Source organism: Erpetoichthys calabaricus, chromosome 2, assembly GCF_900747795.2.
Source record: "Erpetoichthys calabaricus chromosome 2, fErpCal1.3, whole genome shotgun sequence".
Classification (NCBI taxonomy): Eukaryota; Metazoa; Chordata; class Cladistia; order Polypteriformes; family Polypteridae; genus Erpetoichthys; species Erpetoichthys calabaricus.
The window spans coordinates 346,585,112-346,609,327 of record NC_041395.2 but is presented as its reverse complement, the minus strand read 5'-3'; the positions used below and the strand labels follow the sequence as shown (position 1 = coordinate 346,609,327).

Below are 24,216 nucleotides of genomic sequence, written 5' to 3'. Positions count from 1 at the left end.
ACAAACTTAAAAGGTTTAAATAAAACAGAAATATATACCTTTATTTTTACTTCCTTAACTTGTGGAGGGTTTTTCCTGTAGCAAAGCCCTAAGTTTTTTCATGAAAGCCCCTTTCAGTCAATAAGCCTTAAAAACAGGTGTAAAGCTAAACTTGCAGCACCGCTATTCAATTACACTTGCCCAACGCCTCTCCTAAGGGGACATACTGTGGGATCCGTCAAAGCACCAATCACAGGCCCGATTAGAAAGCGGGAAGCTGTGATTTGTCGTCTCCCTCCCATGTAACAATCACAGCCCGTGTTACAACGCACTATGTATGTATGTATATATGTATATATGTATATGTGTGTGTTTAAGTATGTGTGTATATGTATGTGTATATATATGTTATGTGTGTATATATATATATATATATATATATATATATATATATATATGTATATGTATATATATATATATGTGTATGTGTATATGTAGATATGTGTATATATATGTATATGTATATATATATGTTTTCATAACCTCTTTAACACACTACTTCTCCGCTGCGAAGCGCGGATATTTTGCTAGTATATATATATATATATATGAGAAAGAGAAAGATCTATAGCTAATACGTATATATGGATATATGCACACATGTTATGTGTATGCATAGAAGCAAACAACTTATTTATCCATTCTCATATTCAAATAAAAGAATGAAAATGCACTAAACAACAAAAAGAAAGGAAAAAAAACAATATAGAGAGAACTGAAAAACAAGGGCAAGATGTACAATGGAATGAAAAAAAATTGTACTCCACCTTAAGAAAAGGATGCGGCCTTCACTTTTCACACTTCATGTTGCAGCCTTGTGCTATAATTGGTTCAGTTCATTTTTTTCATTTGTCACACAATATACAAGATTGTTGAAATTATAGCAGATTTATTGCACAATTTAAAAAAAACGGGATATCCCATTAACACAAGTATTCAGACCCTTTACTTAGTTGAAGCCCCCCCTAGCAGCTGTTTCAGCCTGGAGTCATCTTGGGTCTGACACGACGAGCTTCACATGCCTGGAATTTGGGGATTTTTCTGCCATTCTTCTCCTTAGCAGGTCCCCTGCTAAGAATTGTGAATTTCCCCTTGGGATTAATAAAGTATCTATCTATCTATCTATCTATCTATCTATCTATCTATCTATCTATCTATCTATCTATCTATCTATCTATCTATCTATCTATCTATCTATCATATAGTGCCTTTCATTTCTATCTATCTATCTATCTATCTATCTATCTATCTATCTATCTATCTATCTATCTATCTATCTATCTATCATATAGTGCCTTTCATATCTATCTATCTATCTATCTATCTATCTATCTATCTATCTATCATATAGTGCCTTTCATTTCTATCTATCTATCTATCTATCTATCTATCTATCTATCTATCATATAGTGCCTTTCATTTCTATCTATCTATCTATCTATCTATCTATCTATCTATCTATCTATCTATCTCTATCTATCTATCTATCATATAGTGCCTTTCATATCTATCTATCTATCTATCTATCTATCTATCTATCTATCTATCTATCTATCTATCTATCTATCATATAGTGCCTTTCATTTCTATCTATCTATCTATCTATCTATCTATCTATCTATCTATCTATCTATCTATCTATCTATCTATCTATCTATCTATCATCTTAGATATATCTCTACAGCTCTGTCAGGTTTGATGGAGGCCATCAGTGGAGGGCTATTTATGGGTCTCTCTGGAGATATTCGACTGGACCACTCCAGGACATTCACAGAACTTGGACCTGTGTCACTCCTGGGTGGTCATTGCTTTGTCCTTTTGGAAGGTGATCCTTTGTCTCAGTCTGAGGTCCCCTACAGCAGGTTTTCTTTAAGGACATCTCCAGACTTTGTTCCATTCAGCTTTCCCTCCACCCTGACTGGTCTCCCAGTCCATTCCACTGGAAAATAGCCCTACAGCTTAATGTTGCCCCACCATGATTCACTGTTGAAATGGTGTTGCACAGGTGGTGAGGGGCGCCTGGCCTGTTTCCTCGTGACATGACACTTGGAATTTTTTGCCATACAGTTCAGTCTTTGTTTGATCAGAACGGAGGGTCTTGCTGCTCATATCGTCTGAGGGTCCCCCAGGTGGTTATTTTCCCTCAACCCTGACTAGTCTTCCAGTCTGTGATGCTGCCACCACCATGCTTGGAGCAGTATCACATGGTTGATGGGCCAGCCGTGCCTGTTTTTTCTCGACATGGGACACTAATCTTGGTTTCATCAGACCAGAGAGTCTTGTTTCTCAGACTCCTAAGAATCCTTCAGGTGCCCTTTTGTTAACTCCTAGCAAGTCTTTTAGTGAGGAGAGGTTTCTGTCTGGCCATCCTGCCATAAAGCCCAGACTGTTGGGGTGTTGCAGTGATGGTTGTCTTTCTGGAAGTCAACCCCCATCCCATGTCCACAAGTGCTCTCGGTTTTGGTCCCCTCTCTTTCCAAGGCCCTTCTCCCACCGGTTGCCCAATTTAGTCAGTCGGTCAGCTCTGCTGGTAGGTAGAGTTCTGGTTGTTTCATGCTTCTTCTTCCATTTAAGAATGATGGAGTCAGCTTTGCTCTTGGGAGCCTTTAATGCTGCGGCCTCCTCCAGATCTGTGCCTGTCTCTAAACCGTGCAGTCCGCCTCTTTGACCTCATGTCTTGGGTTTTTTGCTCACTTGTGGACCCTCTATAGAGACAGGTGTGTGCCTTTCTCAATCAGTCCAGTGAACTGCATTGACCACTGGTGGACTCCATACATCTCAATGATGGTCGACAGAACTGGGTGCACCTGAGCCAAATTTCAAGTTTCATAGCAAAGAGTCTGAATATTTGTCTTAATTTGATTTTTTTTCCACCCAGTTATTTATTTTTATTAAACTGGCAAAAATTCCTGCACTCCTGTTTTCGCTTTGTCACTCTGGGGGGTACGTGAGTGTGACTTGATGAGGAGAAAAATGAGTTTAACAAAAAGAGTGAATCATGACAAAAGGTAAAGGGGTCTGAATACTTCCTGACAACGCTGTGTACACAAATGAAAAAATGAAACGCGGTGTTTTGAAAGGTGTGAAAATCACTAGTGACGCAAAGAGTAAAAAATAATCAACAGTCGAGAGATCCCAGTACACCATATGGAAATGACAATGGAGGGAGCCCCCCGTCTCAGTTGTCAGTAGCTCCTCAGTAAAGGGTTCGTGTTCTTCTTTAGCTCACTTGGCGACTCCGGCTGTGCTCAGCTCTGAGTGAGGACAACCAAGACAGGCTGCTGCCCAAGCAGATTTCCCACCAGTGCCCATCATGGAGGGCTGCAGTGACCACATGGCTTCATTCCCTTTAGAAGCCATTTGACTGGTCAGATGTGTTTGCCCCGTTTCTTCACTCCAAACCCCAGGATCCTGTCAGATTGGTGTGCAGTTATCTTCAGGTGCCTTGCTGGGAATGCAGACTGTCCATTTCTGATGAAGTGTGTGCACTTGGCACTAAAGTTCAGAACATAGCAGTGCCCGCCCCACCCAAATTCTATAAATTAGAGACCCCAATAGTAAGTGCAAGGGTCCGTCTGTGCTCACTATGCACATACATCACAACTCCCTGAGCCTTTGAAAGAGGCTCCTCGGAGACATGGAGTGATCCTCATTATTGCTTTGTTTCCCATAATCCTTTGCTGGGCTCACAGGTGTTGTAGCACACTGAAGAGGCTGTTAATTTTATTTAGTGCCTCCCAGTGGCGAACAGTAGCACAAAAATTACAATACTTAGATTTCAACAGGGTGGTAATTGAACTGGTGGTGTCCTTCTTTAGGTGACTTCATTGCCTTTCACTTCCCCTCCCAAGCCCCACCTTTGCTATGTGAACATACCAGACCATGCCTTATCAGGTGATGTCCTCCCTGGCATGCTGGGTATTTATGTATAACGGTGCGATTGTGTTTTTATGTTCGTGTTTTATATTTGTAAGTCTGTGGGTACGCTGTGAGCCTGTCTCCGAGAAGAAGAGCTTATTGTGTGCCAGAAGGAGGCGCTTTGTGTTCACCTCCTTCATCACGTGCCAGGGTAGAGGGCACCTTGTAACTGGACTTTTCTGTTTTTGTTTGAAACAGATAAAAAAGCTTGAGCCTCTGATCCTCATGGTTCATAAAGTGTTACAAAGCTCTGCTCAGGCTTTTCGGTGCTCTTTAAACGTAAGGATGTCTGCATAAGACCGTGTGACCATCTCATTGCTTTGGGGGCTCTGAACCCCGCTCTGCGCCAAGCTCATAAGTGTAATTTGGCGAGCCACATTCCAGCAGCTTCTTGTGAACTGCTTTTTATTTATTATTATTTATTTGTGTGTGTTATGCAAACTTTTTTTTGTTTGTTTTTCCCTCGGCTGCTCCGATTGGCTCTTCCTGCTTTTGCTACAGCTAGTGGAGAAGCGAGCCGCCTCTGTATCCATGTTCTGTATGAGCTGGGAGATGCCAACGGGGCTGCGGCGCCCATCCTTTCCCCTGCTGACTCTGCTGCCGCTTCTTGTTGCCCTTTGTGCAGACCAGTGGAGACTTGTCTGTTTTGCCTTGTGCTTGACGTGAATTACGCGACATTTCAAGCCAACCCATGAGAGAACACTTGCACTTGCATCACCTGGGCTGTTCTGAGGTGGCACATTTTGTCAAGTCTACTTATTCGCTGATGTCGTAATTTCTTTCTTTTCTTTTTTTTTTGTTTTCTTTTATTTCTTAAGGTGTCAGGCCGCGACAACTTTAAAGAAAGAAGCATGAAGCCGGTGAAGATCGCCGAAAGTGATGTGGACGTGAGTACCAAACCCATTTGTGCAGATGTTCTAGATTCTAGTTTGCCTGGCCTTAAAGTTGAGTTCGGCTCAATTCATGAGGTGGCAGGAAAAAGATGACGAAGTCAAGTGTGCCGTTACTGGTATAGATATAAAAAGGTGATACCCCTCCCTTAATGATACGGCGGTAAGAAATCACATAGGAGACATAACTTAGCTTTCTTTAATGACGGCTTACTCAGCATAACGGACGAAAGAAGCCATGATAAGAACCCGATGTGTAGAGTCTGCCATTTTCGTTGCTGCGTTGGAAGGATTTTCCTGATCGGATGATGTTATCTCCCATCCGTCCGTCGGCTTCAAAGGAGTGGCAGGCAATGTGCCAAGGCTTTATACTCTTTCTTCACGTGCAGGCCACCACTTAGGTGAATCATGCCATTCCAAACAAGGCAAAGAGGATAGAGTTTCATGCTGACTTTGACACACACAAATAGTACACAATGGCCATTTCGCAGTTGTTCCTGTCTTGTCTTCTAATGCTTGCCTGGCAGTTCTAAATGATGAGCCCCTGTGTGCTAAATCTTTCTACTCACATGCACAGTTGACACAAAGCCAGAAAAGTAGATTTATGAAATATTTGTACAGAGCACAGTGACATATTACACATATACACTTACTACAATGGATGTGATAAAAAAAATCAAATCGCTCAGTCCAAGGGAAGCCTGGCAGTGTTATCGACATGTTAAATTGACGAAGGTGTATTAACTTGATTTGGTGGATTTAGCTCTATAGAGATTTACATTTTTTTTTTTTTTACACACATTTTTGTCCCATCTTCAAATTATAGAAGAACTAGCCGTCCCCCGTGGCTCCTCCTCGCTTACTGATTGCATAGCAGAAATCAAATCCTGGTTTTCTTCAAATTTTCTTAAATTAAAAAGTGACAAAACTGAGGTTCTCCTCATTGGTACAAAATCAACATTATCCGAAACTGATCCTTTTTCAGGCGGCACGGTGGCGCAGTGGGTAGCTGCTGCCTCACAGTTAGGAGACTCAGGTTTGCTTCCCGGGTCCTCCCTGTGTGGAGTTTGTATGTTCTCCCCGTGTCTGCGTGGGTTTCCTCCCACAGTCCAAAGACATGCAGATTAGGTGGATTGGTGATCCTAAATTGTCCCTAGAGTGTGTGCCTGGTGTGCGCCCTGCCCGGGGTTGGTTTCCTGCCTTGTTCCCTGTGTTGGCTAGGATTGGCTCCAGCAGACTCCCGTGATCCTGTAGTTAGGATATAGCGGGTTGGATGATGGATGGATGGATCCCTTTTTCATTTGTTATTGATTATTCCTCTGTCTCCCCTTCCCCACAGGTGTCATCCTTGACAGTACTTTATCCATTCAGTCCCACATTAATAACATCTCCCAGACTCCATATTTCCACTTGTGTAACTATTAATTGTATTCGCACTCCCCTCACTCCCCACACCACTGCTGTCCTCGTTCATAGCCTTGTCACTTCTCGTCTGGATTATTGCAATTCCCTTTTCTTTGGTCTTTCTAGCAAATCTCTTTATAAGCTTCAACTGGTCAAGAATTCAGCTGCCCACCCGCATCATTACTAGAACCCCCTCTGCTCACCATGTCACTCCCGTCTTGCAGCAGCTTCATTGGCTTCCAGTTCAGTTCCGAATTCAATTCAGAATTCTCCTACTAACTTTTAAGGCTCTCCACCACCTCGCCCCTCCATTTCTGTCTGACCTCCTCCATGTTGCCATTCTCTCCCGTACCTTTAGATCCTCTTCCTCCATCCACTTGACCGTCCCCTTCGTCCGTCTTACCACCAGCTCTGGAACTCACTACCATCTGAGCTTAGAAATATTGAATCATTCTCACTTTTCAAATCTAAACTTAAAACTCATTTGTTTAAGATGGCCTTTTCTCTTTGACTACAATTGCTCTGTCTGATTTTAGTTTAGTTTTGTTTATGATGTGTGTTTCATTTATTGTTCGGTGTCCTTGAGTGTTTAGAAAGGCGCCTACAAATAATTAAACTGTAGTATTATTTTAGCTGCTGAAATATAAGGTGTCATCAGGCACGGGTAAGATGCGTGTCAAAAGAATTCTCAGAGTCCAAGAGTTTGTTTTAAAGGTATTTAGTGAAAGTTAAAAGCGAATAATCCAAACAAGAATAAAAGAAAAAATAGTTACACATGTAGAATAAAAGACAAAAAAAAGGAAAAAATGTATCTTCTATAAACTTAGCTTTTCTTGAAAGACTTTAGTTATTTCTATACTTAAAGATTCTTAATTTCTTCTTCTGTACGACTTAGCGTATGGTGTGGTACTTAAATAAACAAGTTTTCTTTACTTGTTATTCCTCACATTCAAAGAGCCCGTAGGCCATCGTCACTGTTACGTGTGGTCACGTTTAAAACCGTATGCCTCTACACCTCATACAAGGCAAGGCTGTCACTAACTAACTGAAGAATAATGTTTACTCCAAGCTGTTAGAAATGGCAAGAATATACCAATACGATTCTATTTACGGGGGTTATAGGAACCTCCCATAGTTTATGCATTGTCACCTAAGAAATATTCATGAATCTTATAGAACAAGGAAAATGGCTCTTACAATTGAAGATCTTAGTTCCAAAATCAGCTAAGTACAAAAGATACATTTTGGAGATAAATAGGAAAATCTGGGTCCGTAAGCAGATTTTGAAACTAAATCCCTAAAACTATAGTGCTACACTGTTGCAATTAGCAGGTTTTGAAGCTCAAACATATTTTCGGCACATGACCAACTGCATGAAATTCACAATCACGTGTTCACTAAATTTTACCAAAAGGTGTAATTAGCAGATTTTGGAACTCACATCTTCAATTATTATTATTAACTTTAAAAATCAATAAACAAAAAGGTGTCGCTAGCTAAACGGAGGCAAGTTACACCCCAAAACACAGAGGTACACCGACTAGAACGGAGTATGAGTGAGGAGGGCCCCGGCCAGCTCCCTGCTCCTGATGTCACACTTCCATACTAGCTGTCCCCCACGGCTCTACCCGTGTAGTAGTGAAACAGGACTAACTTTAAAAATCAATTTAAAAATGTAATTCTGTCCAAGCAGAAGGTAGGTACACTCAGACGTCAAACATTGGCACTGTATCTGATCGTGTTCAGCTCTGATGGGAGAGCCATGTCCGTGATATCTCTGCCAATCAGTAGCTACACACCTCTAAAACGCACGTCTCTCAAAAACGTCAAACGTTACTCCTTAACAATCTGTAGATGATTGAACAGACGGGTATCACTAGCTAAGCGGAGGCAAGGTGCACTCTAATACGTGGTGAGAGGGAGAGCGACTCGAAAGGAGGCTGGCGCGTGAGTATGGATGGCCAGCAGCATGTCTCTCTAATTAGTGTGAATATATCGCTCCTGCAAATGAACTGAGAAGTCGTACAATCAACCGGAATGTTCAAGCAAATTCTAGAAGAAAACCCGATCTAAATCCGCTAAGTGGTTCTCTCATTCACTAGCTAAGTGGAGGTAAGGTACACTCCCCGAGGCTGGCACATGAGTGAGGAGGGCCATTGCGTGTCTCTCTGATTCGTACAAATAAATCGGAACCGCAAGGGAGTTGATTCTTCTAGAAAAATTCTTGAATTCTAGAAGAAAACCCAATCTAAATCCGTTAAGTAGTTCTCTCATGAAACGCAGACAGACAGACAGACAGACGTTGGATTTTATATATAGAGAGATCATATCTTGTTAAACAATATGATTCTCCCAATTTATTGCTCCTATTGTAATATTGTTCTGTAGTATTTTACTGCTAAAGTCGCAGTTTTAAGTTGTGTTTCTTTCTCGTCTTTTTTACTTTCATATGTCCCCCAGTCTGGTGACAGTGCCGGACAATCAACACTTAAGTATATCACGCCATACCTTAAGCAGTGGACCTGATGTGTGTTTCTTTTTACTGGCCTTATGACCCGAGCATAACGCTGTACCTGACTCTCATGGCGTTAGTGCTAGAATGGGCAGCAGTGGCAGTGAGGGGTGGCTGAGGTCTTTCACCATACTGTGAATGTTTCTAAGGCAAAGTGTGTTATGTAAGTCCTGGACAAATTGGAACTGAGTGCCAGTAGTTCTCTGAGCCAACATTACCACCATTAGCAGGTGCCCTACAGCCCTGCCATGTCATCAATGAGGATGGACTCCACTATGCATCTGTAAAGCTGTTGTGCAAAGATGGAGTCATTTGTGCTGTCATTTGAACTCCGAGGGCAGCGAAGGAGCAGTACAGGAGAAAACTGGAGCAGAAGTTGCAGAATAACAGCATGAAGGAAGTGTGGGATGGGATGAAGATCATCACTGGCTGCAGCTTGAAGCGGGGTGCCACCATCGAGAGACGTGGAGAGAGCAAACCAGATGAACAACTTATTTAGCAGGTTTGACCACCCTAACCCACTCTCACCTCGGAGTACTGCACCCTCCACCCATCCTTCTGCTGATACCAGCATAGGAGAGACATCCCCACCCACAATTACAGCAGCCCAGGTAAGCAGAGAGCTGAGAAGACTTCATGCCAGCAAAGCAGCGGGTCCAGATGGAGTATCGCCACGACTGCTGAAGGCCTGTGCGTTGGAGCTGGGGAGTCCTCTACAGCGCATCTTCAACCTGAGCCTGGAACAGGGGAGAGTCCCAAGGCTTTGGAAAACATCTTGCATCACCCCAGTCCCAAAGGTATCACGTAGTGAGCTGAATGACTTCCGGCCTGTCGCTCTGACGTCACATGTGATGAAGACCATGGAGCAGCTGCTGCTTCACCACCTGAGGCCACAGGTCTGCCACGCCCTCAACCCTCTGCAGTTCATATACCAGGAGAAGGTGGGAGCGAAGGATGCCATCATCTACATGCTACACCGATCCCTCTCCCACTTGGACAGAGGCAGTGGTCCAGTAAGAATTATGTTTCTGGACTTCTCTAGCGCCTTCAACACCATCCAACCTCTGCTCCAAGCTGACAGAGATGGGAGTAAATTCATACCTGGTGGCATGGATCATGGACTATCTTACAAACAGACCTCAGTATGTGCGTCTCAGGAACTGCAGGTCTGACATTGTGGTCAGCAGCACAGGAGCACCACAGGGGACTGTACTTTCTCCGGTCCTGTTCAGCCTGTATACATCGGACTTCTAATACAACTTGGAGTCCTGCCACGTGCAAAAGTTCGCTGACGACACTGCTATCGTGGACTGCATCAGGAGTGGGCAGGAGGAGGAGTATAGGGACCTAATCAAAGACTTTGTTAAATGGTGCGACTCAAACCACCTACACCTGAACACCAGCAAAACCAAAGAGCTGGTGGTGGAGTTTAGGAGGCCCAGACCCCTCATGGACCCCGTGATCATCAGAGGTGACTGTGTGCAGAGGGTGCAGACCTATAAATACCTGGGAGTGCAGCTGGATGATAAACTGGACTGGACTGCCAATACTGATGGTCTGTGTAAGAGAGGACAGAGCCGACTATACTTCCTTAGAAGGCTGGCGTCCTTCAACATCTGCAATAAGATGCTGCAGATGTTCTACCAGACGGTTGTGGCGAGCGCCCTCTTCTACGCGGTGGTGTGCTGGGGAGGCAGCATAAAGAAGGACGCCTCACGCCTGGACAAACTGGTGAGGAAGGCAGGCTCTATTGTAGGTACAGAGCTGGACAGTTTAACATCTGTGGCAGAGCGACGGGCGCTGAGCAGACTCCTGTCAATCATGGAGAATCCACTGCATCCACTGAACAGGATCATCTGCAGACAGAGGAGCAGCTTCAGCAACAGACTGCTGTCACCGTCCTGCTCCACTGACAGACTGAGGAGATCGTTCCTCCATCACACTATGAGACTCTTCAATTCCACCCGTGGGGGGTAAACGTTAACATTAGTCTATCTGTATACCTGCATTGTTCTCACTCTTTAATTTAATATTGTTATTATCTGCTGCTGGAGTATGGGAATTTCCCCTTGGGATTAATAAAGTTCTTTCTTTCTTTCTTTCTTTCTTTCTTTCGCTTACCATCTCGGAGTGAATCAAGAGGCAGGAATTGAACTCCAACTCCTGGGCTTTAAAGCCTGATGTCCAAATCACTAAGCCAGGCAGCCTTCCACTGTGCTGCTTGTGTTCTTGCAGTTTTCAGATTTAACTCTTCTGCTGTCCTTTTGAGCGACTGAACTGTTTTCAAGTGTTTCACTGTTGGTGATGTTTGACCTGACTTGGGCTGAAAAGACTTTTTATTCCGCTGCAGGTGAAGTTGAGCAGACTGTGTGAGCAAGATAAAATTTTACAAGATCTGGAAGCCAAGATGCGTATGTTGAAGGAGGATAAGGTAATTGATCTTTATTTCTCAGAGTTAAAATGCTAATGGAACCTGATGGACCCAGCTCCCTGGTCCAGGTACATGTAAGTATGTCTTCACCTGGACCATTTTAAAGGGGAATTTTCTCAAATAGGGTGGTCCTTTCAAACTAGGCGCTACTGGGAATTATTTTTTCATTTCTAGTCTTATGCCCAGGGCAGCATTGCTGTTTTATGAGTATTACAGGTGGTGCCTCTTCTATAGCTGTGTCCAGTGCCTTGGTCAGCAAGTCTAGAGGTACAAAAGTGTCATAAAGCATCTCAGGTAGATGTGGCCTGTAATGTCTCCCAACAGGACAAGCTTGAGTCTGTTTTAGACGTTTCTCACCGTCAGATGGAGCAGTACAAGGACCAGCCGGCTCATACAGAAAAGATTGCCTACCAGCAGCGGCTTCTGCAGGAGGACTTGGTCCATATCAGAGCAGAGATCTCCCAGGTGTCAACGGTAAGACCCAAGTGAACACAACATGCATAACAATGACGGTTAGTCACAAATTATATAGAGCAACCTTCAGTGAAGTTGTGGTCGGTCGAGGGCTAGTCAACTGTGGACCTCTGCATTTGTTAAAACCCATTGGTGACACCCATCTGTGTAGCAATCTCAGAAGATGGTCACTCTGACCAATCTGATCAACGAGCATATCCGTTTTTTGTATATTTGGAGATGAGCAACAGTAGTACAGAAGGTTATCTGTAGAAAATGAACCAAAATGTATCTGTAAAATACATTTCATGGGACATGAGACCATTTAGTCCAGGTGTCCATTTGGACTGCTGGATTGTTGCTTGACCAATGTTGTGTTCTCCCCTTCATCCATGTTGAATCAACTTGGAATCAGTGGTCCTGCCTCTCTGTGTCTCCTGGTCCGACTCCTTGTCTTTTCCACAGGGGCGTCTCAAGGATCAATATTGGGTCCACTTCTCTGTTTTTTTCTACATTTGCACCTTAGACAGTGTTATTTCTTCCCATGGCTTCTCTATTCACCTCTAGGATGATGATGCACCGATCGTCCTTTTGTTTCCCTCTTATAACCCACAGGTTTCAGCTCAGATCTTGTGGTAGAAATCAACTAGGACAAGTCTGTTAAGACCTGCTTTGTGTCAATAATCAGTCAGGAGAAAATGTGTCCATCTTTGCCATTTATTACTCTTGCAGCACAAGGCTGAAGATGGCGCATCCGTCACAGCAGACTTTTACTGCACAGTCAGAATGATCAAAGAAACTGAGGGTGGAGGTCCATTTTATAAACGATTGACTTTACATAACTGTGTCCATCAGTGCATACTTTTACTCCAGTTGGTTCACTGGTCTACACCCAAGTGACTTATTACAAATTAAAGTCTCTTTTATTATATTCGTATTCTTGTCTTGTCCTTTGGATTTAGCCATCACCTTTGAAATTTCTTGTGTATGTGACAACTGTTGCTTATAGGACATCTGATGATCTCTTAGTCCTCTTTTAGTACATTTTGTGTTTTACATCTTTATCTGATGTCCTGACGTGCCTGAAGACGTCACTGACATTTAGTAGAACGTTAGAATACTCAAGACGAGAACAGGCCGTTCAGCCCAACAAAGCTCGCCAGTCCTATCCACTTATTTCTTCCAAAAAAACATTGTCGAGTTTTGAAACTCCTTAAAGTCGTACTGTCTACCACACTACTTGATCGCTTATTCCAAGTGTCTGTCGTTCTTTGTGTAACGAAAAACTTCCTAATGTTTGTGTGAAATTTACCCTCCACAACAGTTATGTCCCCGTGTTCTTGATTAACTCATTTTACAGTCACCGTCTCGATCCACTGCACTAATTCACTTCATCATTTTAAACACTTCAATCAGGTCTCCTCTTAATCTTCTTTTGCTTAAACTGTGAAGGCTCAGCTCTTTTAATCTTTCCTCATAACTCATCCCCTGTAGCCCTGAATCAGCCTGGTCGCTCTTCTGTGGACATTTTCTAGTGCTGCTATGTCCTTTTTGTAGCTTGGAGAACAAAACTGCACACCGTACTCCAGATGAGGCCTCACCAGTGTGTTATAAAGGTTGAGCAGGACCTCCTGTGACTTGTACTCCACACATCAAGGTGCTATATAACCTGACATTCTGTTTGCCTTCTTAATGGCTTCTGAACACTGTCTGGAAGTCGATAGCTTAGAGTCCACTATGACTCCTAAATCCCTTTATGCTGCTACATTAAGATGAATGCTGTGTTACTTTAAAATTATTCCTTCACAATCTCCAGCTCTCTCTCGGCCATCTCATCATGGAAAAATTGCTCATCAACTTCAGCTAAACCTGAACTCGGATATCTTGTACTTAATTTCTGATTCTCCTTCCTCACATTCTTCTCTAAGCATTGCCCTTGAAGATGTCATCAATTCTACCATCCGTCACGGTCAGGAATCTCAGTGTGACTCTGGACACCTCCCTTTCATTCATATATATATATATATATATATACGGTACTTTGCAAAAGTTTTAGGCAGGTGTGAAAAAATGCTGTAAACAAAGAATGCTTTCAGAAATATAAATAATGATTGTTTATTGTTATCAATTTACAAAATGCAAAGTGAGCGAACAAAAGAGAAACCGAAATCAAATCAATATTTGGTGTTCCTACCTTTTGCCTTCAAACCAGCATCAATTCTTATAGGTCCACTTGCACAAAGTCAGGGATTTTGTAGGATTCTAGTCAGGTGTCTGATCAACCAATTCTACCAAACAGGTGCTGATGATCATCAATGTCACACGTAGGTTGAAACACAGTCATTAACTGAAACAGAAACAGCTTCAAACTGGGTAAGGAACAGCCAAACTCTGCTACCAAGGTGAGGTTGTGGAAGACAGTTTCATGTCATGGCAAGATTGAGCACAGCATCAAGACACAAGGTAGTTCTACTGCATCAGTAAGGTCTCTCCCAGACAAAGATTTCAAAGCAGACTGGGGTGTCAAGATGTGCTGTTCAAGCTCTTTTGAAGAAACACAAAGAAACGGGCAACATTGAGGATTGTAGACGCAGTGGTCGGCCAAGGAAACGTAGTGCAGCAGATGAAAGACACATCAAGCTTATTACCCTTCGAAATCAGAAGATGTCCAGCAGTGCCATCAGCTCAGAACTGGCAGAAACCAGTGGGACCCAGGTACACCCATCTACTGTCCGGAGAAGTCTGGCCAGAAGTGGTCTTCATGGAAGAGTTGCAGCCAAATAGCCATACCTCCGACGTGGAAACAATGCCAAGCGACTCAAGTATGCACGAAAACATAGGAACTGGGGTGCAGAAAAATAGCAGCAGGTGCTCTGGACTGATGAGTCAAAATTTGAAATATTTGGCTGTAGCAGAAGGCAGTTTGTTCGTCGAAGGGCTGGAGAACGGTACAATAATGAGTGTCTGCAGGCAACAGTGAAGCATGGTGGAGGTTCCTTGAATGTTTGGTGCTGCATTTCTGCAAATGGAGCTGGAGATTTGGTCAGGATTAATGGTGTTCTCAATGCTGAGAAATACAGGCAGATACTTATCCATCATGCAATACCATCAGGGAGGCGTATGATTGGCCCCAAATTTATTCTGCAGCAGGACAATGACCCCAAACATACAGCCAAAGTCATTAAGAACTATCTTCAGCGTAAAGAAGAACAAGAAGTCCTGGAAGTTATGGTATGGCCCCCACAGAGCCCTGATCTCAACATCATCGAGTGTGTCTGGGATTACATGAAGAGACAGAAGGATGTGAGGAAGCCGACATCCACAGAAGATCTGTGCTTAGTTCTCCAAGATGTTTGGAACAACCTACCAGCCGAGTTCCTTCACAAACTGTGTGCAAGTGTACCTAGAAGAACTGATGCTGTTTTGAAGGCAAAGGGTGGTCACGCCAAATATTGATTTGATTTCGATTTCTCTTTTGTTCATTCACTGCATTTTGTTGATTGATGACAATAAATGATTAACACTTCCATTTCTGAAAGCATTCTTTGTTTACAGCATTTTTTCACACCTGCCTAAAACTTTTGCACAGTACTGTATATTTTTTTCCTCTGTCGTTTCAGAGGATTTGACCCTTCCTTGCTCATTAAGCCTTGTTGAGGCACTCATTCTCTTTCAGCTTGACTATTACAGCTCTCACAGCGGGGCTTCCTTCAGCTGCTTATCAGACCCCCCCAGGTCCTCCTCTGCTCGACTGGTGTCCTCTGTTCCTTGTTTCGTTCCTATTCCTCCTCTCCTCTGGTTTCTCCAGTTCCTTTTGCTGCAAGAAGTTAAATTCTCTCGTCTTGACCTACAGTTCTCTAAATGGTGGTTCTCCTCCGTATCTCCAGTCTTTGGTTGCTCCATATGTCCCTTCAGGACGTCTCCGTTCTGCCTCTGCCAGTCTGCTGACCATCCCTCCTCTTGCCAGACCTGCCAAGGCTGGACGGTGCTCCTCCATTCTTGCTCCAGAGCTGTAGAATGTTGTCTACATTTGACTGTTTGAACTGCACTCAGCTTCATGTCTTTTAGAAGACGCACCTTTTCTTTGCTTGCCGTTTCTTCTACAGGATGGCTGCTTTTGTACCGACAAAAAGTTCAGGATACTGAGGTGTCAAGCGAGAGATTTTGTTTAAAAAAGTCCTTCAAACAGAGCGAGAAAGACTGCAGTTAAGAAACAAATGGGACGCAGATGAAGACACAAGCTGAACGCTGAGGTTTTTTTCACACAAGTGAAGGTTCACAGCCAGGTTAAGCTGATGAAGGCTCGGCTGGCAGGTCACATTTGTCAGGAAAGGTTGACGTCAAAGGGAACGTGTGATAGATCTGTTCAGGACTCTGTGATGGACGCTGCAGTGCTGCTTATGATGTCACATATGACAAGATGGGGGAGTGTCGGGGTCTGCATTCCCATTCAGTGGCAGTCTCACCAGTCCAGCCTGTTCAATCCTTGAATCTGCTGGGGGGCTTACTTAGTAATTACCAGCGAATCTTCAGACACAGTATTCATTTTTTAGTTCATTTCAGCCCTTTCCTTGTTATTCTTTTCTGGTCTGCATGGGCCGCTTCACACTTTTTAAATCCACACAGTGAAAAATAATGAAGTGACGGGGTTGACGTGAGTAGCAGGTCACCTGAGGAGAGGCGTCTACATACTACTTTAACAAATCTTTCTACTGCAGTTCTACTATAAGTGTGTTAATTTCAGCCGGGGTTCATCCCCTGGCTAGGGGTCAAGTCCTTTCTGTTCATTTATAGGTCATTTATGTTAATGTTGTCATTTATCCCTTTTTTAATTTTGTCTTTAAGTTTTGATTGTGTGCCTCGTGTTTTGTGGATGGTCGATGAGCGTCTCTTGTGTTTCTGCCTGTGCTTTTTGTGAATTTCTGGATTTTGAACTTTCTTGCGGCCACTCTTCTTGGATTTCGTTTTGGGACCTGCTCTGTATTAGATTGACTTATTGGTAGTCATTTGTGCTCTATGCAGTGTATTTTGCCCTTTTTGTCAAATCATTTTTTTTTTATTTTATATAGATCCTATGTGGCCCTTTGTTACTAGCTGGGATTTTGTTTTTGACAGGATTTCCCCCTCTAGTGGGCATTTTTAGAACTGTTGGGACTTTCGAACTTGAGACTCTTGAGTTCATAACAAAGTAACTGATAGAATTATGAAAAATGAAGAGTGTGGACACCAGGGGGCTTTATGGCTCCCCTGACCCCAGACACGCATTCCAGTAGAAATAAAAGGCTTACTCACACAAACACCTTGCACAAAGACTTCAAAAGTGACATAAACCAACCGCAGTTGTTGTTCTCTCTCTCTCTTGTCCTCCTCCACTCTGCTGGATAAGGTCGCTTGACTCTTTTTTTATCTTAGACTTGGGGGTACTTCAGGTGTTTAGGGCGTAGCCCGATGGAAGCACTTATGAGACAATTGGAAGACCCGTTGTTGTGCTGTGAGATTTTACATATTACTTGATAAATATTTTGTATGTCTTTATTTGTAATTTAGACAAAACAATGTAATTCGGATGTACAATGTAGGCAGAGTGGTGGCTCTGAGGCTAGGGATCTGCACTGGCAATCGGCAAGGTTGCCGGTTCGAATCCCATAAATGCCAATAGGGACTCTGCTCTGTTGGGCCCTTAACCTGCAATTGCTAAGCGCTTTGAGTAGTGAGAAAAGCGCTATATAAATGCAAAGAATTATTATTATTTAATTCAGTGTTTACCCCCCCTTAGGAATGTGTCTATTTGAATTTTACAACAGGATTTGGGGGATGTGTGTCTTAAACCAGTTTGCCAAGTGTTTCTTTGCTAAAGTCATTTCTACCCCCCAAGTAGGCTAAGGTGTACTTTAACATATGGTTTGGGGGTGGCAGGTGTTAAGATGTTGTATTCCCCCATTGGTCTGAGGTATGGCTGTTTGGAATTGGCTTGTCTCAGAGGCCTTTAAGTACCATGATGTCCTATTGGCTCTAGGGGTTGAACAGAACATCTATAAATGTATGTGTTTAACCTCACAATCTCTCTCTTGCTAACCTGTGATGATGAAGACAACACAATGAAGAGCACAGCTCAACAGCCATTTTAAACAGACATGTGGCTGAAAGCTGAGCACCAATGATGCCTTAACTAGAGACATTTAAGTAACTACAAGTCTGTGTGCTGCCTGAACTACACATCACCATTTAATCAGGTTGTATGGTTGCCAATATTCAAATGTACTTTGCATATTGTTATTATTTATGAATATTACCAATAATACATTGTTTTATGTGTAACTTGTCATTTTACTACATCTAATTGCCTGAGGTTATAGATATAGAAGGGAAGGTGGGGATACGTTATATACAATAATACCTTATAAACAGTGGTGAGATTAGGCATTCTGACAAAGTCTACATATTAATAATACAATAGGGGAAAGTAGAGCAATATACAGGTGCTGGTCATAAAATTAGAATATCATGACAAAGTTGATTTATTTCAGTAATTCCATTGAAAAAGTGAAACTTGTATATTAGATTCCTTCATTACACACAGACTGATGTATTTCAAATGTTTATTTCTTTTAATGTTGATGATTATAACTGACAACTAATGAAAGTCCCAAATTCAGTATCTTGGAAAATTAGAATATCAATTAAGACCAATGCAAAAAAAGGATTTTTAGGAATGTTGGCCAACTGAAAGGTATGAACATGAAAAGTATGAGCATGTACAGCACTCAATATTTAGTTGGGGCTCCTTTGGCCTGGATTACTGCAGCAATGCGGCGTGGCATGGAGTCGATCAATCTGTGGCACTGCTCAGGTGTTATGAGAGCCCATGTTGCTCTGATAGTGGCCTTCAACTCTTCTGAATTGTTGGGTCTGGCATATTGCATCTTCCTCTTCACAATACCCCATAGATTTTCTATGGGTTAAGGTCAGGCGAGTTTGCTGGCCAATCAAGAACAGGGATACCATGGTCCTTAAACCATGTACTGGTAGCTTTGGCACTGTGTGCAGGTGCCAGGTCCTGTTGGAAAATGAAATCCGCATCTCCATAAAGTTCGTCAGCAGCAGGAAGCATGAAGTGCTCTAAAACTTCCTGGTAGACAGCTGCATTGACCTTGGACCTCAGAAAACACAATGGACCAACACCAGCAGATGACATGGCACCCCAAACCACCACTGACTGTGGAAACTTTACACTGGACGTCACGCAACGTGGATTCTGTGCCTCTCCTCTCTTCCTCCAGACTCTGGGACCTTGATTTCCAAAGGAAATGCAAAATGTACTTTCATCAGAGAACATAACTTTGGACCACTCAGCAGCAGTCCAAAGGCGAGACGCTTCTGACGCTGTCTCTTGTTCAAGAGTGGCTTGACACAAGGAATGCGACAGCTGAAACCCGCGTCTTGCATACGTCTGTGCCTGGTGGTTCTTGAAGCACTGACTCCAGCTGCAGTCCACTCTTTGTGAATCTCCCCCACATTTTTGAATGGGTTTTGTTTCACAATCCTCTCCAGGGTGCGGTTATCCCTATTGCTTGTCCACTTTTTTCTACCACATCTTGTCCTTCCCTTCGCCTCTCTATTAATGTGCTTGGACACAGAGCTCTGTGAACAGCCAGCCTCTTTACAATGACCTTTTGTGTCTCGCCCTCCTTGTGCGAGGTGTCAATGGTCGTCTTTTGGACAACTGTCAAGTCAGCAGTCTTCCCCATGATTGTGTAGCCTACAGAACTCGACTGAGAGACCATTTAAAGGCTTTTGAGTTAATTAGCTGATTAGAGTGTGGCACCAGGTGTCCTCAATATTGAACCTTTTCACAATATTCGAATTTTCCGAGATACTGAATTTGGGACTTTCATTAGTTGTCAGTTATAATCATCAACATTAAAAGAAATAAACATTTGATTAAACATCAGTCTGTGTGTAATGAATGAATCTAATATACAAGCTTCACTTTTTGAATGGAATTACTGAAATAAATCAACTTTGTCATGATATTCTAATTTTATGACCAGCACCTGTATATTACTCTATTGAGACAAAACACCCATAAAGTAGTGCGCATAACTCCCTGCAACACCCCCTGGTGGCACCCACAGGTTCTAGCAGGGCTACTACAGCACTACAGTTCCCAGCATTCCATTTGGGTATATGAATGGGTACCAAAGCTCAGGAATTCTACCATCTAGTGGGTCAGTGAAGCATACCGTTTTGAAACTGAACCTTCTCCAATCTCTCTGTTATATTGGCCTCCCAACTGGTTACGGGAATGGGGCCAATCCCAGCCAGGACGTCAGCCCATGTGTGCTGTCCTTTACAAGAGTTATGGGCGGTCTAGGGAAATGAATGATGAGCAAGGATCGCTGCTGATGGTCACCTCAATTTGCTTTACAGGAAATGGAGAATTCTTGGAATGAATATGGCAAGCTGGAGATGGACGTGAACCAGTTGAAAGCGGCTTTGCAAGAACACACGAGTAGGACGAATCTCTCTCAGGTGACTTGTCATGTCTTCTTTCTTTCTACAGCTACAAACTCCCTTACTGATGCCTGATGTTCTAGCAAGGATGTTATTTTCGCAGTAAGTGATTGCTAATTTTTTTTTGTCTAAAGCAGGAAAAAAGCCACATACAGAAAGATCTGTGGCGGATTGAAGATGTGATGGCAGGCCTTAGTTCCAGTAAAGCCAACTACAAGATTACCATTGACTCCTTTCAGAACCCAGGTAAGCAGCTCCCATTGCACCTCACGACGTCAGACATGTGACGCATCTCCCAGCTTTATTTTCTGAAAATGACGAGGCCTGCACAGCGCAGTGACCGCTCCCGACATGCTAAGATTATTTAAATGAAGCCTTTTGTTGAAAAGTCATGTAGTGTGCCGAGGCCTTAAGCCCTGCTGTTTCCATAACCCTGATATACTGCACTGGCCTCGTTGATCTGAATCTTCTCTTGCTTCTTGTTTCATTCTCATGTCTAGCAGGATTACTTATCCCTCTTGTCCCCTTCACGGGCTTCACTAAACGTCACTTTTGTGCACCTCTATAATTTTCTGGAAGTGCAGTCCTTATCCGCAATAACTGGCATCCCCATAAAGATACTGTAAATAGAAAGGGTTATAAAAAATAATAAATCCCCTTTTTGCAAATGACCTCAATCTTGCACTGAAAACAATGAGAGAAGTCCAACCTTTAATTGAAGTCAATTTGTGTTTTACATCTTTATCTAACTTCCTGATGTGCCTGAAGACGTCACTGACATTTATTTATGCTGCTGCTTTAAGATGAATGCTGGTACACTTTAAAATTTTTCCCTCACAATCTCCAGCTCTCTCTCAGCCATGTCATCAGCTTCAACTTAACCTGAACTCGGATATCTTGTACTTACTTTCTGATTCTCCTTCCTCACATTCTTCTCTAAGCAATGATCCCTAATGAAGAAATAATTATTTTTAACAAAACCACATTTGCCACAATTATGGGTACCCCTAGAAAAATGTAATGAACAAAGTGTAAAGGAAGCATTTTTTAAATTTATCTCTGCCTTTTCTAAGTTTGTTCAGAGTGTGAAGAAACTTTCAAGTAGTAACCCAGGGCTTCCTGTGTCACTGGGGTATGAATATGAGGTGGCCCAGACGCCAAAGTCCCTCATTTACTCATCAGCTTGAGAAAGATAAGAGAAGACATTGTGCAAATGGTGGAGAAGTGGGGTCAAGGAATGGCTTGAAAAAAAAATAGCCCCGTGCCTGGAAATGCTCATATCAACAGTTATTAGGACAGTAATTAAAAGATCAAGTCAACTGGCGTCGACACCAACCCAAGTTTATTTTGCCCTCACGCACAGTGAACAGGATGGTAAAAAACGTAACACATTCCCCAAAGATCTCTGATGGAGAAATACAGAAAAAATTAGCATCCTGGGGTCACCAAGCCTCCAAAACTACCATCATGTGCCACCTCCATGCCAGCAGATTATTTGGGAGGTATGCCAGAACAAAAGTCTTTCCGGTCATTCAACCACAAATGCCAGCTCCTGGAGTTTGCTAAACGCTACCAGAACTTTGATTGGAGCAGAGTTCTATGGTCAAACCAAACTAAAATTGAGTTTTTTGCCAATAAGCCCTCAGAATGTGTTTGGTGTTAAAAGGCGGACGGCCATACTGAGAAGAACCTGATCCTCAATGCCAAGGATGTTCTGTGATATTGTGGGCCCATTAGGGTACATGGCATCATGGACTCCATGAAATACCAAGAGATTTTAAATTTTAATCTGGCTACCTCAAGAAAACAGGTCATCGTTGGATCTTCCAGCAGGGGAAATGATCCAAAAATGGTTACAGGAACACAAACTCAAGCTTCTGCTGTGGCCCTCGAAGTCCCCGGACCTAAACCTGCCAAATATTTTGTCACATGTGGTTTTGTTAATAATAATTATTCCTATATAAAAATTTTTTTTTGTGAGCTTAAAGTAATGATTTTTAATAACTTTTTTTTTGATTATTACCAGGGGGTGTCAATAATTATGTATTTATTTAATAATACTTGAGCAAAAAATGCATGCGTTTCGGACATTGAGTGTAATACTGGATAACTGAAGTGTGAGGACTGTGCGTCACGAGTAACATGGGATTTTTTTCGTGGATGTTTTTAATACTGTGTGGTGTTGTTCAGCGTTTGTCTCCCCCCACCACTGGCCTCCATTGAAGCCTGTTATATCACAAACATTGTTGCCTCTGTTCTTCATAAAAGGTTAAAAAGTTTTCTTGACCATCACTACAACCGAAACATGGTAACAGATAAAGACATTGTCATTTTGTGTGTGGAGTGGCCCTTTAACACTTTACCCCAAAGTCTCTAGGACAGGGGTGCCCACACTTTTTCGACTTGCAAGCTACTTTTAAAATGACCAGGTCAAAATGATCTACCTACATTAAAAATGCTATATACAGTACTGTGCAAAAGTTTTAGGCAGGTGCGAAAAAATGCTGTAAACAAAGAATGCTTTCAGAAATATAAATAATGATTGTTTATTGTTATCAATTTACAAAACGCAAAGTGAGCGAACAAAAGAAACATCGAAATCAAATCAATATTTGGTGTTCCTACCTTTTGCCTTCAAACCAGCATCAATTCTTATCGGTCCACTTGCACAAAGTCAGGAATTTTGTAGGATTCTAGTCAGGTGTTTGATCAACCAATTCTACCAAACAGGTGCTAATGATCATCAATGTCACACGTAGGTTGAAACACAGTCATTAACTGAAACAGAAACAGCTTCAAACTGGGTGAGGAACAGCCAAACTCTGCTACCAAGGTGAGGTTGTGAAGACAGTTTCATGTCATGGCAAGATTGAGCACAGCAACAAGACACAAGGTAGTTCTACTGCATCAGCAAGGTCTCTCCCAGACAAAGATCTCAAAGCAGACTGGGGTTTCAAGATGTGCTGTTCAAGCTCTTTTGAAGAAGCACAAAGAAACGGGCAACGTTGAGGATCGTAGACGCAGTGGTTGGCCAAGGAAACTTAGTGCAGCAGATGAAAGACACATCAAGCTTATTACCCTTCGAAATCAGAAGATGTCCAGCAGTGCCATCAGCTCAGAACTGGCAGAAACCAGTGGGACCCAGGTACACCCATCTACTGTCCGGAGAAGTCTGGCCAGAAGTGGTCTTCATGGAAGAGTTGCAGCCAAATAGCCATACCTCCGACGTGGAAACAAGGCCAAGCGACTCAAGTATGCATGAAAACATAGGAACTGGGGTGCAGAAAAATGGCAGCAGGTGCTCTGGACTGATGAGTCAAATTTGAAATATTTGGCTGTAGCAGAAGGCAGTTTGTTCGTCGAAGGGCTGGAGAACGGTACAATAATGAGTGTCTGCAGGCAACAGTGAAGCATGGTGGACGTTCCTTGAACGTTTGAGGCTGCATTTCTGCAAATGGAGTTGGAGATTTGGTCAGGATTAATGGTTTTCTCAATGCTGAGAAATACAGGCAGATACTTATCCATCATGCAATACCATCAGGGAGGCGTATGATTGGCCCCAAATTTATTCTGCAGAAGGACAACGACCCCAAACATACAGCCAAAGTCATTAAGAACTATCTTCAGCGTAAAGAAGAACAAGAAGTCCTGGAAGTGATGGTATGGCCCCCACAGAGCCCTGATCTCAACATCATCAAGTGTGTCTGGGATTACATGAAGAGACAGAAGGATGTGAGGAAGCCGACATTCACAGAAGATCTGGGGTTAGTTCTCCAAGATGTTTGGAACAACCTACCAGCCGAGTTCCTTCAAAAACTGTGTGCAAGTGTACCTAGAAGAACTGATGCTGTTTTGAAGGCAAAGGGTGGTCACACCAAATATAGATTTGATTTCGATTTCTCTTTTGTTCATTCACTGCATTTTGTTGATTGATGAAAATAAATGATTAACACTTCCATTTCTGAAAGCATTCTTTGTTTATAGCATTTTTTCACACCTGCCTAAAACTTTTGCACAGTGCTGTATATACACTGAGTATACTTTATACATAAAAT

General features: G+C 42.6%; 1 protein-coding gene across 6 annotated transcripts in view; it reads left to right on the top strand.

Annotated features, from left to right (window-relative positions):
* The window catches only part of plekha7b (pleckstrin homology domain containing, family A member 7b), a 377,482-nt gene that overhangs the window by 306,669 nt on the left and 46,597 nt on the right, over positions 1-24,216 (top strand). For 4 of the 6 annotated variants that reach the window (XM_051923401.1, XM_051923403.1, XM_051923406.1 and 1 more), the window contains 5 exons: positions 4,776-4,844; positions 11,114-11,194; positions 11,519-11,668; positions 20,078-20,179; positions 20,296-20,407. In XM_051923401.1, coding sequence (XP_051779361.1) covers positions 4,776-4,844; positions 11,114-11,194; positions 11,519-11,668; positions 20,078-20,179; positions 20,296-20,407 — 514 coding nt within the window. The remainder of the gene's footprint in view (positions 1-4,775; positions 4,845-11,113; positions 11,195-11,518; positions 11,669-20,077; positions 20,180-20,295; positions 20,408-24,216) is intronic. The other 2 variants (XM_051923402.1, XM_051923404.1) reach the window with 1 other exon arrangement.